Source organism: Phyllobates terribilis, unplaced genomic scaffold (genome assembly GCF_046119375.1).
Source record: "Phyllobates terribilis strain yellow unplaced genomic scaffold, ASM4611937v1 Scaffold_7__3_contigs__length_470593459, whole genome shotgun sequence".
NCBI lineage: Eukaryota > Metazoa > Chordata > Amphibia > Anura > Dendrobatidae > Phyllobates > Phyllobates terribilis.
This window is the reverse complement of record NW_027362767.1, coordinates 56,949,140-56,965,634: the sequence shown is the minus strand read 5'-3', so window position 1 is coordinate 56,965,634 and position 16,495 is coordinate 56,949,140. Positions and strand designations below refer to the sequence as shown.

General features: G+C 46.0%; 1 protein-coding gene across 1 annotated transcript in view; it reads left to right on the top strand.

Moving 5' to 3' along the window:
* The window catches only part of PRPF39 (pre-mRNA processing factor 39), a 34,973-nt gene that overhangs the window by 9,887 nt on the left and 8,591 nt on the right, over positions 1-16,495 (top strand). The window contains exons 2-6 of the mRNA XM_073638583.1: positions 5,132-5,463; positions 8,253-8,378; positions 8,994-9,112; positions 10,058-10,225; positions 15,387-15,540. Of these exons, the coding sequence (XP_073494684.1) occupies positions 5,155-5,463; positions 8,253-8,378; positions 8,994-9,112; positions 10,058-10,225; positions 15,387-15,540 (876 nt within the window). The 5' untranslated portion in view covers positions 5,132-5,154. The remainder of the gene's footprint in view (positions 1-5,131; positions 5,464-8,252; positions 8,379-8,993; positions 9,113-10,057; positions 10,226-15,386; positions 15,541-16,495) is intronic.

Genomic DNA, 16,495 nt, shown 5'->3' with positions numbered 1-16,495 from the left:
TGATCGATGGCGAGGCTCTGGGTCTGTACGTTCACTCTGATCGATGGCGAGGCTCTGGGTCTGTACGTTCACTCTGATCGATGGCGAGGCTCTGGGTCTGTACGTTCACTCTGATCGATGGCGAGGCTCTGGGTCTGTACGTTCACTCTGATCGATGGCGAGGCTCTGGGTCTGTACGTTCACTCTGATCGATGGCGAGGCTCTGGGTCTGTACGTTCACTCTGATCGATGGCGAGGCTCTGGGTCTGTACGTTCACTCTGATCGATGGCGAGGCTCTGGGTCTGTACGTTCACTCTGATCGATGGCGAGGCTCTGGGTCTGTACGTTCACTCTGATCGATGGCGAGGCTCTGGGTCTGTACGTTCACTCTGATCGATGGCGAGGCTCTGGGTCTGTACGTTCACTCTGATCGATGGCGAGGCTCTGGGTCTGTACGTTCACTCTGATCGATGGCGAGGCTCTGGGTCTGTACGTTCACTCTGATCGATGGCGAGGCTCTGGGTCTGTACGTTCACTCTGATCGATGGCGAGGCTCTGGGTCTGTACGTTCACTCTGATCGATGGCGAGGCTCTGGGTCTGTACGTTCACTCTGATCGATGGCGAGGCTCTGGGTCTGTACGTTCACTCTGATCGATGGCGAGGCTCTGGGTCTGTACGTTCACTCTGATCGATGGCGAGGCTCTGGGTCTGTACGTTCACTCTGATCGATGGCGAGGCTCTGGGTCTGTACGTTCACTCTGATCGATGGCGAGGCTCTGGGTCTGTACGTTCACTCTGATCGATGGCGAGGCTCTGGGTCTGTACGTTCACTCTGATCGATGGCGAGGCTCTGGGTCTGTACGTTCACTCTGATCGATGGCGAGGCTCTGGGTCTGTACGTTCACTCTGATCGATGGCGAGGCTCTGGGTCTGTACGTTCACTCTGATCGATGGCGAGGCTCTGGGTCTGTACGTTCACTCTGATCGATGGCGAGGCTCTGGGTCTGTACGTTCACTCTGATCGATGGCGAGGCTCTGGGTCTGTACGTTCACTCTGATCGATGGCGAGGCTCTGGGTCTGTACGTTCGCTCTGATCGATGGCGAGGCTCTGGGTCTGTACGTTCGCTCTGATCGATGGCGAGGCTCTGGGTCTGTACGTTCGCTCTGATCGATGGCGAGGCTCTGGGTCTGTACGTTCGCTCTGATCGATGGCGAGGCTCTGGGTCTGTACGTTCGCTCTGATCGATGGCGAGGCTCTGGGTCTGTACGTTCGCTCTGATCGATGGCGAGGCTCTGGGTCTGTACGTTCGCTCTGATCGATGGCGAGGCTCTGGGTCTGTACGTTCGCTCTGATCGATGGCGAGGCTCTGGGTCTGTACGTTCGCTCTGATCGATGGCGAGGCTCTGGGTCTGTACGTTCGCTCTGATCGATGGCGAGGCTCTGGGTCTGTACGTTCGCTCTGATGGTTGGTGAGGCTCTGGCTCTGTACGTTCGCTCTGATCGATGGTGAGGCTCTGGGTCTGTACCTTCGCTCTGATCGATGGTGAGGCTCTGGGTCTGTACCTTCACTCTGAGTGGTGCACAGGCTCGATGGTGAGGCCCTGGGTCTGTACGTTCACTCTCTGAGCAGAGTACGAGCTCGATGGTGAGGCTCTGGGTCTGTACGTTCACTCTGATCGATGGCGAGGCTCTGGGTCTGTACGTTCACTCTGATCGATGGCGAGGCTCTGGGTCTGTACGTTCACTCTGATCGATGGCGAGGCTCTGGGTCTGTACGTTCACTCTGATCGATGGCGAGGCTCTGGGTCTGTACGTTCACTCTGATCGTTGGCGAGGCTCTGGGTCTGTACGTTCACTCTGATCGATGGTGAGGCTCTGGGTCTGTACGTTCACTCTGAGTGGTGCACAGGCTCGATGGTGAGGCTATGGGTCTGTATTTTCACTCTCGGAGCTTAGTATGGATGCAAAGGCTTCATATTAAAGGCAACCTATCACGTCTTAGTTGCTATGTACACTGCCCCCATTGCTTTGTTAGTGATACCATGTGCATCACTAAGGCTGTGTGCCCACGTAGCATTTTTCAAGCGTATATGCTGCGGAATTTCCGCAGCGTAAACGCTTGAAAAACGCATGTATATCCGCACCCCATGGTCCCCAATGGGATTCCGCAAGTTCTATGCACATGCTGCGGATTTTTCCGCAGCGTTTATGCCGCGTTCAAAAATCCGCAGCATGTCATTTAATTTTGCGTTTCCGCAAGCGGAATTGCCTTTGTCCAATGCATAAAAAACGCAAGGCAATTCCGCATGTGGAAAACGCGTGATAAACGCGCGAAAAATGCGCTATAAACGCGTGCGGAATTCCGCATGCGTTTTTCCGGGAGAGGACTTGCATTTATGCAGCAGAAATTTTCTGCTTCATAAATGCAACGTGGGCACATAGCCTTACAAGCGTTTTTCATTAAAATTGGTGGTATTATAATGATTTTATAACATTTTATATACTTTGTCCTACCTGCTCGTTTTCAGTCATAGGGGTGTGATCCTGCTATTCAGTCACTGCTGGCACCGCCCATGTATTTGAATATTCCTCTCGGCAAGCGCTGATATTATTGAGGCGCATGCAGTTTTAGATGTCCGGCCGCTGGTCCACGTGTGTGTGCAGTGAGGCTGTGTGGTTACTAGTGGGTCATGGCGCATGTGCAGTGAAGCTTCGAACTACACAGCCTCACTGCGCAGGCGCGTTTAAAACTGCATGCGCCGATCAGTGCTGTTAGAGGCAGGTCCTTGCTGCAAAACACAGCCAGCACTCATCGTGCATGGCGCGGCCTGAACCTGTGGCTTCAGTTCCGGCAGCTTCCTATTGTCCGCTGCTCTCTCCTTCCTGGTCCAGTGTTGACACGCCAAAGGTGTTTTGCTCGGCCAGTCCCTGAGTGTGGTGGGTCACGTCTGCGGCCAGTGGGTGGCTCAGCAGGTATGTCCTGTGTGTCAGGACTGGACCAGGATGTAGAGACCAGAGAGGATTGAATACCGGGACAGCACTAAAGCAAAAATGTAGTTCCGTAATCCCTTCTCAGTACGTCTGTAGTGCGGATGCGTTGTCAATACGTCACAGAAGACTGTGATTGGTAAGTGTTTAATCCGATCCACACTACAGACATATTTTACGTGGTTTTCTGGATGTTTTTTTTTTCCTAGTAGAGCTGCTTTAATTATGTACCAGTCTGAGCCCAATACTAAAGGGTATAGATGTGACACCTTATTTTATACTTGTGTGTTGGCAGACATCCCTCCATTACTGTTATGCCCGGTGTCCCTTAGAGAACAGATAACGGACAGCAGAGCTGACTGCGGACCGTTTCCCTTGATCGTTCTCTTCACGCTGTTGTCCGCAGCAGCGATCAAAGTGTTATATGGCCTGGATTTGAGGTTGCTTTGATCCCGTCTGTTGATAGGCTATGTTCACACTTGCTGTTTTTTTATGCAAATTTTCAGCTGCGTTTTACAGTACCAGCAAAGTCTGAAATTTCAGAAATCTCATGCACACAGTTTGTTTTTTTTTGCACAATAGAGCATGTCACTACTTTCAGCGTTTTTCCGTGTTTCACCCATCAAAAATAATGAGTGATGAAAAAATGCTGAAAAAAACCCCCACAGGTATCGTTTTTTGCTGTTTTTTTTTATGCCAAAATCTGATAAAATAGAATCAGTTTTATTTTTTTGCACTAAACTTTTATCAGCACGCACAAGACAAATGTAGCATGACAAAAACGCAGGAAAAAAACAAGCAAAACCTGCTTTTTTTTTCTGCAGCTTCTTTACTGCCAAGAGAGCAAGTTTTGCTGCAGAAAAAAAAAACCTCCTAGGCCCCGGATCTACGGTCATTTGTGATGGCTACAGCTACGTCTGAGGGAAAGGCGAGTGAAGCAGCTCATCAGCGGCCACTGATTAGCAGCAGCGTTCACATGACCTTAAAATGTCAGGCGTCTGTTATCAAATGCAGCGCTGATATCGCTGCTCCGAAAGGCGAGTACAAGCTGTTTTTATTTTTATTGGGTTCAGTTTCATTTAAAGGCTTTGTCTGGGATGATTTTATCTGTTTACTATGGGCCTAAAGCCCCCGTCTCACATAGCGAGATCGCTGCTTTGTCACGGTTTTGGTGACGCAACAGCGACCTCACCAGCGATGTCGCTATGTGTGACACTTTGCAGCGATCAGGCCCCTGCTGTGAGATCGCTGCAAAGTGTCCTGGCCCATTTTTTGGTCGTTGCCCTCCCGCTGGTCAGCACACATTGCTGTGTGTGACCAGCGGGAGCAGCGATCAGGCTGGTAACCATGGTAAACATCGGGTTACTAGGGGCACACGCGCACCTAGTAACCCGTTGTTTATCATGGTTACGGTAACCTCCCGCTCACTGTAGCAGAGTGGTAACCATGATAAGCAACGGGTTACTAGGTGCGCGTGTGCCCCTAGTAACCCGATGTTTACCATAGTTAGCAGCCTGCTCCTGCTTCAGCAGGCTGGTAACCAGGAGCAGTACATCGTGGAAAGATTCTTTCCACGATGTCGCTGCTCCCCTGATCGTTGGTGAGCCTGCCTGTTTGACAGCTCACCAGCGACCACATAGCGACGCAGCAACAATCCCTGACAGGTCATATCGTTGATGGGATCGTTGCAGCGTCGCTAAGTGTGACGGGGCCTTAAGAACTGAGAGGCAGGTATTTTACATGTGGACAGAGTGGACTGGCCCTACACGGCTGAGAGCCCCAGCTTGTGGCTTACAACGTTATCAAGTCACAGATATCCGAGCAGTATAAAGGGAGTTTCACTTCTCTACAGAGGTATTTTTTTTTAATCCACGTGGTCTGAGATCAGATAGTACTAATGTAATGTCATTAGTATCTGCCTGGATTTCCCCATTAACTCTCTATAATTAGACCTGTAGTGTTTGGATCCTTATAAGAATCATCTTCAGCATGTGTCGCCTCAGCTGTCGTGAAACTAAAACTCCCTGTATGATGGGACTGACTTTGTTCCTATTGATATTTTTGCATAGATTAATTGAGTAATAGATAGTTGTGCCTGCCATCCTGCCAGGATGGGTGTGTTATCAGCTTATATACATGTATATGTTTTTTATTTTTCAGATCCACAAAAATATCGTGCCAACATGCAGGACCCAAAGCCGGACCCTAGTCCTGTGACCCAGAATCTGGAGGAGAAAGCTGCCGAGGCCCCCGCTGAGGCTTCACAGCCTAGTAAAGACAGTGCAGATATATTAGAGGTGACTGCTATGGAGCAATCTCCAGAACAGGACTCCACCAGTGAAGTGGAGGAAGCGGCAGAACCGCCTGAGAAGGTAGAGCCCGAGCCTGAGCCTCCTCTGCCTCCAGAGTTTGACAAGTATTGGAAGGCCGTGGAAGCAAATCCTGAGGATTTCACTACATGGACCTATATGCTGCATTATATTGAACAAGAGGTCAGTAACGATCTTATGAGACTGCTGATAGTGACGTCCAATTCTCTAACTTCATCTGTATTTACAGGACCCGGGTCAAATAAGGCCTCTAATTTTAGCTTTCTGTCCAAACAGGCCTGTTATTATTAGTCTTCTAAAAAGTGAAGCCATAACTTGCTGGATTTAGAAATTGCATCCATCATTCCCTATAAAATGAATGTGAGAACTACCGGGTGGGCCATTTATATGGATGCACCTAAATTAAATGGGAATGGTTGGTGATATCAACTTCCTGTTTGTGGCACATTAGTATATGGGAGGGGGGAAACTTTTCCAGATGGATGGATGGTGACCATGGCGGCCATTTTGAAGTCGGCCAATTTGGATCCAACTTTATTTTTTTTTCAATGGGAAGAGGGTCATGTGACACATCAAACTTATTGAGAATTTCATAAGAAAAACAATGGTGTGCTTGGTTTTAACGTAACTTTATTCTTTCATGATATTTTTACAAGTTTATGACCACTTATAAAATGTGTTGAAAGTGCTGCCCATTGTGTTGGATTGTCAATGCAACCCTCTTCTCCCACTCTTCACACACTGATGGCAACACCGCAGAAGAAATGCTACCAGTGAGGGCACCTGCACACTGAACGGGATATATCAAGTTGAAAATGTGTCCAGAAAGACCGTCACTTCTTCTTTATTTTTTTTTTAAATAAATTAGTGAACAGAAGTTGCCTAAAGAATGGACCGGACCGGTCACTTCTCATAACCACTTTGTGTATTTGAAAGTGAGAAGCGGTGTAAAGAAGCTCCAAAAACTGAACGAATGCGAAGCAAGTGGTTTCTACACCGTAATGCATGCGTCCATTTTAGTTGAGCATTTATCGCGTTTTCTGACGCAATGCCAAGCTTACCCACCTGAAAAAGATGTCTGCACGTACTCTAAGAATGTATCTAGGAAACTTGAGGTTCTTAAGGATAGAGCAAGGAAACACATTACCAGCTATACCTTTTTCAGTTATTATGCAGGTTTCCACTGCGCCAAAATTTCTGTATTAATCCCGTGCAAAATAGGCCTGCAATTGCACTGGTGGGTATACTGGTGAACTTGCAGTCCTTGGATCGGCATCACCTCTGCTTCTTGACTGACAGATGTAGACTGAGGCTCTGCTATGGGGAGCCTGCCGGTGCCCTGTGGGAGAGGGGGGAGGTGAGACTGCCGGTGCACTAAGGGTGGGGAACGTGGGGGTGGGGAGCCTGCCGATGCCCTGTGGGGAGGGTGGGTGAGACTGCCGGTGCACTAGGGGTGGGGAGCCTGCTGGTGCCCTGTGGGGGGGGGGGGGGAGGAGGTGAGACTGCCGGTGCACTGGGGGTGGGGTGCCTGCTGGTGCACTAGGGGTGGGGAATGTGAGGGTAGGGAGCCTGCCGGTGCCCTGTGGGGGGGTGGGGGGAGGTGAGACTGCCGCAGCACTGGGGGTGGGGGTGGGGAGCCTGCCAGTGCCCTGTGGGGGGGGAGGAGGAGGTGAGACTGCCGGTGCACTAGGGGTGGGGAATGTGGGGGTGGGGAGCCTGCGGGTGCCCTGTGGGGGGGGGGGGGGGAGGAGGTGAGACTGCCGGTGCACTGGGGGTGAGGTGCCTGCTGGTGCACTAGGGGTGGGGAATGTGAGGGTAAGGAGCCTGCCGGTGCCCTGTGGGGTGGGGGTGGGGGGAGGTGAGACTGCCGCAGCACTGGGGGTGGGGGTGGGGTGCCTGCTGGTGCACTAGGGGAGGGGAACGTGGGGGTGCCGGTGCCCTGGGGGTGTGCCTGCTCATGATTTTTGGCACAGCAAAGCCCCAGATAACAGCTGATTAGGTATAGTTAGAAATGTTCGTTATCTTGCATTATCTTATTGACTAATGCTCTTTTTAGAGGGGTTTCCTTTGGAAGTGACTGCATATTTCTCAGGCTGCGTGCTCACTATGCTTTTTTCAAGTGTTTTTGCTGTGGAATTTCTGCAGTGAAAACGCTTGGTAATACGTGCCCCATGTTCCCCAATGATAATCCGCATGTGCTGTGTACATGTAGCGGAAATTTCTGCTGCGGATTATCATTGCGGAAAAATACGCAGCATGTCCATTAATTTTGCAGACACGCAGCGTAATCGCCGCCATTGACTTGCATTGAAACGCATATTATCCGTGTAAGGACATTTGCACACACGGATAATATGCTTTTCTATGTGCGGATGGTACCCATGTCTGGAGAAGAGGAGACTCTCATCCAGACCTGGGTACCATAGAACCTGTAAAAAAAAAAAAAAAAAAAAAAAAAAAAAAGAATTTAGACCTGTCACATGACTCAATGACGTAATCGCAGGTCCTTCACACCACCGCGAGCAGTGCAACAGACCGGATGCAGCGGAGAAAATACCGGGGGCCATCGGAAGGTGAGTATAATCTTTATTTTTTACCATTCTTATTCTTGTCTTTTAACTATTACTTGGTCACACTATATATGCCGTTTGCATGGATTTTTATAGTGTGACCAAGTTGTCAAGCACTTTCCAAGTGATGCTAAAATCTCTTGGAAAAGCTCTTGATAACCCGCATGCAGAAATGCATGCAAAACCGCTGGACAAACAATTCTACCTGGCGGGAAAAACCCATGTAAAATCCGCATGCATTTTTTCTGCCAGGGAGAATCTGAAAAAATCTGCAGCATTTCTGCATCGTGTGCACTTAGCCTAAGAAAACTTTACCCACACGTTGTTTTAATTTGACCTTGTCACATCCTGATGAGCTCCTTTTACTTCTCCCCTGTCTAGAATCACATATTTGCTGCTCGGCGAGTATTTGACATGTTCCTCGCTCGTTATCCGTATTGTTATGGCTACTGGAAGAAGTACGCCGATCTGGAAAAGCGGAGCAACAACGTGATGGAGGCTGATGAGGTAATTACGAGGATATGTAGACATTAGACAGAAGACTGGACATTGGCTTAGGGCCTGCGCTAGGCCTCCCCCACGTGTAAGGTCAAAACAGGATTAATACTACAGCATTTGTCACTAAGCGTGACATTTGTCCTAATATCTCCTTTCTTTGTTGACAGGTGCCTTAAATCTCCACAGTTTGTCAAGCTGTGCAGTGCAAGCCAATATTACACTGCAGCTTAACAAGTAGGGCAGGGCTTTCTGTCATTCGTTGTGTGGTGGCTTAGATTAATTTTTTTTTTATTTTTGCTGGTTTACATTTTGCTACTTGTTTATTGAATTTGTGGTCAGACGCTGTGAATGAGAATCTAATGGGTCTGTGCCGTATGGTCTGTACCCCAAAGCCAGCCCTCAGCTCCTGCTAAGAATACAGCTGCGCATTGAAGATCAAGACTCACTGCAAGTGGAGCTCAGAACATAAGCCATGTTCTATCCAACCTCCACTTCTATGGTAATGGCAAGATTTTCAATGAAATTCCAAAATTTGTAAGGTTCACCGGATACAAATCATTCTCCTGGGACTAGAAATGTATCATTGCCCTTGGCGTATTCTCTCTCTCTTATCTCGCTGCGTAGGTTTATCGTAGAGGAATTCAGGCTGTTACCTTAAGTGTTGACCTCTGGATACATTATCTCCAGTTCTTAAAAGAAACTTTAGATCCTGCTGACCCGGAGACCTGTAACACGCTGAGAGGGTGAGTTATAAAAGTGTCACGTATTACAGCTACAGAGGTACACCGTGGTCACATGCATTATCATTGAGCTGGGCATGTAATAGTAATTTATCTGGTATCGGATCAGTGGGTGATCGACAGCCAGCAACCCCACTGATCGGCCGTTATTCGCTCTGGTGGAGGCTGGATGTAAACATAAAGCCAAGCTGCACAGCTCTGATCAGTGTGTAGCAGCCGCTGCTGGGTACTGCTGAAGTTGATTTTTAAACAATAGCTGATCTGCAGTTCTTGGCAGCAGCTGCTACACATTGGACGGAGCCAGTGTTCACAGCTAGACTCCGCCAGAGCCAAATACAAACTTATCGGTTGCGTAACTTTCTGTGCCGTGCACCATTTGTATTCTGAGCCTCTTAGCTATCTGACTAAATTTGACACAGCCTCCTCTAATTATCTTAAAAAAAAATAAGTGTTTTTTAATCCTTGTCTATATTATTGGCCACGTCTAGAATGTTTTTGCTAAGATGGGTTTTGTTACGGGAGTTAAAGGGAATCTGTCAGTAACATTTTCCTTAGACTGCGTGCGAGGGCGGTGTAATACCCTTTCCTATCATGCCTGTTTCTTTACGCTCTGGTGCTCCCTTGCTCTGAAACTCGCTTATTATATGCAAATTAGTGTTGTGGGCGTACGGGTGCACTCACAGTAAGTGGCTCCTCTTCCCTGCCCTCCGCTGCTTGATTAACAGTGGAACGCAGGGGTGATGACGTCCAATCATGAAGTGAGGCCGGCGCTGATGAGGAGACGCATCGAGCAGCCCAGGACGGACAGGGCACCGGTTATTCCCTCTGTTACTTTCAGATTCCCTATATAAGATCAGTCTGTTCAATGTAAAAGCGTCTTAAATCTATAGATGAGACCCCTGTGAGGTCTGCGCTTACCGTGATTCTGATCCGTTTTCTATCCCGCAGGACATTTGAGCATGCCATCATGTCAGCGGGTCTAGACTTTCGTTCAGATAAGTTATGGGAAATGTATATGACCTATGAGGCCGAGCAAGGCAATCTAAGCGGAGTCACCTCTATATACAGTCGCCTTCTGGGAATACCAACACAGCACTACACTCACCACTTTCAACAGTAAGTTCAGTATTATCGACACCGTGGGGTTTTTATATAAAAAAGAAAAAAATGACAAGCCGGACGCACAATTCCGTGTCTGACGAGGTAATATGTGAACAGGCCTCACCTGAGGGCGGCCCCCCACAGAACGGATCCGCTATGAATTTCTTGTGCCTTTCTTAGGCTGGGGAATCTGAATCATGAAACACTCTTTTCTTGAAGAAACAATTTAACATTTTGTTAAAATAACACTACCAGGCCCCACTAAAACTCCACAATTTGTTTGTAGCTAATTTCCTTGTTATATATATATATATATGTATATATGTATGTATGTGTGTGTATATACATACATACAGTACAGACCAAAAGTTTGGACACACCTTCTCATTTAAAGATTTTTCTGTATTTTCATGACTATGAAAATTGTACATTCACACTGAAGGCATCAAAACTATGAATTAGCACATGTGGAATTATATACTTAACAAAAAAGTGTGAAACAACTGAAAATGTCTTATATTCTAGGTTCTTCAAAGTAGCCACCTTTTGCTTTGATGACTGCTTTGCACACTCTTGGCATTCTCTTGATGAGCTTCAAGAGGTAGTCACCGGAAATGGTCTTCCAACAATCTTGAAGGAGTTCCCAGAGATGCTTAGCACTTGTTGGCCCTTTTGCCTTCACTCTGCGGTCCAGCTCACCCCAAACCACCTCGATTGGGTTCAGGTCTGGTGACTGTGGAGGCCAGGTCATCTGGCGTAGCACCCCATCACTCTCCTTCTTGGTCAAATAGCCCTTACACAGCCTGGAGTTGTTTGCTGTCATTGTCCTGTTGAAAAATAAATGATGGCCCAACTAAGCGCAAACCGGGTGGAATAGCATGCCGCTGCAAGATGCTGTGGTAGCCATGCTGGTTCAGTATGCCTTCAATTTTGAATAAATCCCCAACAGTGTCACCAGCAAAGCACCCCCACACCATCACACCTCCTCCTCCATGCTTCACGGTGGGAACCAGGCATGTAGAGTCCATCCGTTCACATTTTCTGCGTCGCACAAAGACACGTTGGTTGGAACCAAAGATCTCAAATTTGGACTCATCAGACCAAAGCACAGATTTCCACTGGTCTAATGTCCATTCCTTGTGTTCTTTAGCCCAAACAAGTCTCTTCTGCTTGTTGCCTGTCCTTAGCTGTGGTTTCCTAGCAGCTATTTTACCATGAAGGCCTGCTGCACAAAGTCTCCTCTTAACAGTTGTTGAAGAGATGTGTCTGCTGCTAGAACTCTGTGTGGCATTGACCTGGTCTCTAATCTGAGCTGCTGTTAACCTGCGATTTCTGAGGCTGGTGACTCGGATAAACTTATCCTCAGAAGCAGAGGTGACTCTTGGTCTTCCTTTCCTGGGGCGGTTCTCATGTGAGCTAGTTTCTTTGTAGTGCTTGATGGTTTTTGCAACTGCACTTGGGGACACTTTCAAAGTTTGCCCAATTTTTCGGACTGACTGACCTTCATTTCTTAAAGTAATGATGGCCACTCATTTTTCTTAGCTGCTTTCTTCTTGCCATAATACAAATTCTAACAGTCTATTCAGTAGGACTATCAGCTGTGTATCCACCTGACTTCTGCACAACACAACTGATGGTCCCAACCCCATTTATAAGGCAAGAAATCCCACTTATTAAACCTGACAGGGCACACCTGTGAAGTGAAAACCATTTCCGGTGACTACCTCTTGAAGCTCATCAAGAGAATGCCAAGAGTGTGCAAAGCAGTCATCAAAGCAAAAGGTGGCTACTATGAAGAACCTAGAATATAAGACATATTTTCAGTTGTTTCACACTTTTTTGTTAAGTATATAATTCCACATGTGTTAATTCATAGTTTTGATGCCTTCAGTGTGAATGTACAATTTTCAAAGTCTTGAAAATACAGAATTTTTTTTAAATGAGGTGTGTCCAAACTTTTGGTCTGTACTGTATATATTACATTTTTTTTTTAAATAACCTTACAAAAATGTGTTAATTGCCTGTTTTTTTTAATCTTTTTTTGTGCCTTTTTTAATGCTTTTGTGTTGCCTGTGTTTTTTTTTTTATTCTAAAATGTATATATAATATGGGATTTATGTTCAACTTTTAAACGAGTTGCAAAATTACTTTGAAATGTAGTACTGTCCCCCTTCACCTCCACTGCCTGTGTGCCCAGTTAATTTGATGTGAAACTTTTTACACTACAAAGTTCAATGGATGGGTCAGACAAAAATAATTATTAATAATAATAAAAAGAATATTTAGTAAAATTCATAAACCACGTGTGCAATTTTGACAAATTTGGTGCAAAATAGAGCATCAACTACTAACAAACCCCCAAAAAAGACTAAAATAAAATGCAAGTGATGAATTCGGGGCATTAGTGTTTGCAAGTGAAAATGTTGTATACCTTCATAGAAAGTTTGTTTCCAATCTCTCCCCCATCGTGGATATTACATCCTCTGAGAAGACGCAGAGAACTGGTGGGCTCAGCAGTTGTGAACCTGATACTTAAGTACAGTCTTGGATCAGTGTACTTCATATAAACTAAAGCCTGTGAAGTGGATGTTCAGCTTTCTAGTCTTTTGCTGTGTTACATAGGCAATAAGTGCAGTGACCAGAGCGAGCTCAGATCGCTGCAGTTTAACCATTTAAATGTCGGTCTCACAGCGGAATTTAAATGACATGCGTGCGCACCCGATCCCATCGGCCGCCCTCACGAGGGACTGCCGAATGCCCCTGTATCAGCCATCCTAGTTTTCCTGTAAAGCTGGACTGCGACTTCACAATATACTGCAATGCTTTGGTATTGTAGTACATAGTATGACGGACCTACATAACTTTTTTTTTTTTTCTTACCTTTTTTTTGTTTATAAACCTATAAAGAAATCACTCAAAAGTGAAATCAATCCCAAAGTTAGTAGAAAAACCGAAAAAACATTCCCAGGTCTATGTCACATACTGGTAATACATCATTATAATATTACATTAGAGACTAACGGGAATCAAAACAACCTGTGGAGTCAGTTTTATACAAAAGTGAAATTTTTTTTTATTCAGAATAATGTAAATATATAACATGAATACAAATCATCTAAAAGATTTGGAATAGAGAAAGGTGCTGCTGTGGCCCTATGGAGAACGTGATAGAATGTCTATCACACTAAGAAAATCATAGAGACACATTGGGTCCCATCCAGCAAGAACAAGGCATGTAAAGATTTAAGGTGAGCCACTAACTATGCTGAATTATAAATGGTAGCTAGATTAAATGCCAGCAATTAGTCAAAAGCATTGTGTAGGGCCATATTAATCCTCTGTGTGTTTAAATGACAAACTAAAAGAGGTGCAAAGTAAGGGGATTACCTTGCGCCATGTTCTCAAGTGAAGCAAAGCGTCTGTGGGACCCGTGCAGTGGCCTCAACGCGCGTTTCACCTTCCGGCTTCGTCAGGTCTTGTTTAGGTCGCCACACACTTTTTTCCCCTTTAAAAAATAAATAAATTTTTTTTAATGAAATTAAATCAAAGAAATAAATTTGTGTTTGAAAGTCTCATCTATCAAAATATTTAACTTTTAGTTTAATAAAAGCAAAATGCAAGAATTGCCTTTTTTTTTTATTTTCTCGCTGTGCTTTTTTCCTACTCCTTTACTCCCACCCCCTCAAAAAAAAGGTTTTGATTGCTTTTGTACCCCAAAATATCAAAAATAAAAATGTCAGCTCAGCGTGCAAAAAAACCTAGTCCTCGCACAGCTCCATGGACCGAGTTTTATAAAAGTTACAAATCTCAAAGTAGTGATGCAAACGAGCTGCATATTTTCGTACAAACCCCTGTAAGTTTGGTGTCACACAGATCTTACTGCCCTGGAGAATCCTTTTGCGAGATACTATTTACCGCAGGCTGTAAAAATGAAACCCAAACATAACCCATGTAGGAATCCACCCTCCCAGCATTTTGTTTGACTTGCAATTTTTCCCATTTCTCAATATTGTGGTGTCATTCCAAACTACAACTTGTCTCAAAGGAAAAAAAAAAGCCCATCATACGGCTGTTATGGGAAGAAAAATGCAAAGGAGCTTAAATTAAAACTGGATCATTGAAGGGTTAAAGTTTCATACTGAAACCTGTGATGTTCCAGGGCCTCCTCCCTGCCGCCGCTGTGTCTGTACCATGTGACTGCTGCAGCCAATTACAGCCCTTACAGATTACCCATCACCAATCTGAGGGTGCCCTAAGGGTGGGCAGCCCCAGAAATATCACAGATTTACAGAAGCTCTCAGAAGGGTCCCTAATGTCTGCTGAAACGGCCTGACTTTCTAGTAAGTCATCGTGCTCTACCGTCCGGGTTGTGGGTCCTGGCATGCAGGGCGACATCCCACAATCCTCCGCGTCCCCTCGTAGTAAAAGTGCGGGATCTCGCTCTTAGGCCTAACACAGAGCTGCCATATGCTTTACAGGGTTCTTACCGAACAGTAACTATCAGAACAATTACTCTTAAGTAACCGCTTAGTAAATAGGTGGACTGTAATCTTTACCAGCCAAGCGCTGTCTACTTTTGGATGAGCGCTGAGGCTAGTGATTTGCTGCAGCGGTTATGGATTGTAGCTGTGGCATTACTTGTGAACAATGCAGGCAGGGAGTAGTGGAGAGCCTACTGGCGTGCAAGGGGGCTTCACCAGGCCATCTGTGTGTGATCAATGGGGGTCCCAGTCCCATGATTAGAATGACGAGACAGCAGGGTTGGCGCGAGTGAGACGGCAGGGCCAGCGTCATTGCCTGGAGCTGCTGTGGCTAAGTGTTTTCATTGGGATGGGCTGGAGCACCACAGCCTCTATCTGGACAACCCTTGTAGACTGTTTTGGAAAGGAACGTGTATACCATTTTACTTGATGCAATAATTGGTAGACCTTTTCGTCCCTTGATATTTTCTTTACACCTATGTTGCCAGCCATCTAACTTTGCAATCCACTGTCATTAACAGAAGTGTCGCCTCTTGCAGAGGGTTAATTTTGGGTTCATGGAGAGTCCACTGGACATGAACTGCTGCTTTACTGCTTGGGTGAATAAGAGTAGGTTGTATAACCTTCCTTCCTCAATTGATTAGACGCTTTTGCATCTTCTTGACCTTTTTACTATGTGAATTGCCCACCCACAGGTTTAAAGAACACATACAAGACCATTTGCCGAAAGTGTTTCTTACCGCTGAAAAATTCATTGAGCTGCGAAAAGAGTTGGCATCGGTAAAACATCATAGCGGATCTAAAATGGAATATCCCTCCGGCATCGAGGACATCGCTGATCCGGCACAGGTACGGAGAGCCGAGTATGTGACAGTGGTCAACAAATAAAGCTGCGCTATAGCATGAAACCATAAAGTCTGAATTGCATTACTGCTCTAGAAAATAGGAAAAATTGAGAATACTTTGGCCAATTTATGTATACCTAGCAGCCGCCACAAGGCGATTCTTGTTGCTGAGAACCTATCGAATGTGAATCCTCTCCTAGGCTGAAGCCTACAATTATGTGGGTAGATAGGATCCTGCTATGAAGGGTGGTGTGCTTAGGTGCTAAGTATCTTCAAATTTTCCTATTTTCTAGAGCAGTATTAAAAATTCATATTTCATGCCATGGTGTTACAGTGCAACTTTATTTGTTGGTTTCATATGGAGATGGCTGCTCTTAGTTGGCACCTGTACACTCCTGTTTTGTTTGGAATTGACGGTCAGTCTTTTATTTGTAACACTGAGGGGTATGTAGCACCATGGAGGGAGCATATAATATGCAGAAACTCACGACTGGTTTTTTATAATAGATGCTGATGGCAGAGGCCTCTTACAGATAGAGGATGTCCGGCCATAATTTAGCCTCCTCATACTGGGGGGCTGTGGTTGGTTGTTGAGCGGCTCCAGTACAATTCACATTAGTTCTGATGCTTCTTGGTGTACTGTCTGGCTGGTGTGAATTCGGGACTGCTCAGATGCCATGCGCTGGCAGCTTATAAGGATCAAAAAGAGCACGGAAGCGGTTTGAGAACTTCTTAGGCGCTTTTCCCAACGCTCCTATTGTGCAAGATCTGTCTGTCCAGAGCAAGATCTAAATCTGTTTAATAAAATCATGCACAAAACTGAATCTGCTGCACGCAGAAGCCTTTTATAGGCGACGTCAGTCGTGTTATCGCTGCGACTTATGGGGGTGGAAAGGTTTCTTTTGGGTCTATATTTATGTCGCTGTTTAATCCGCCGCAGACACTTAGACATCTGCAAT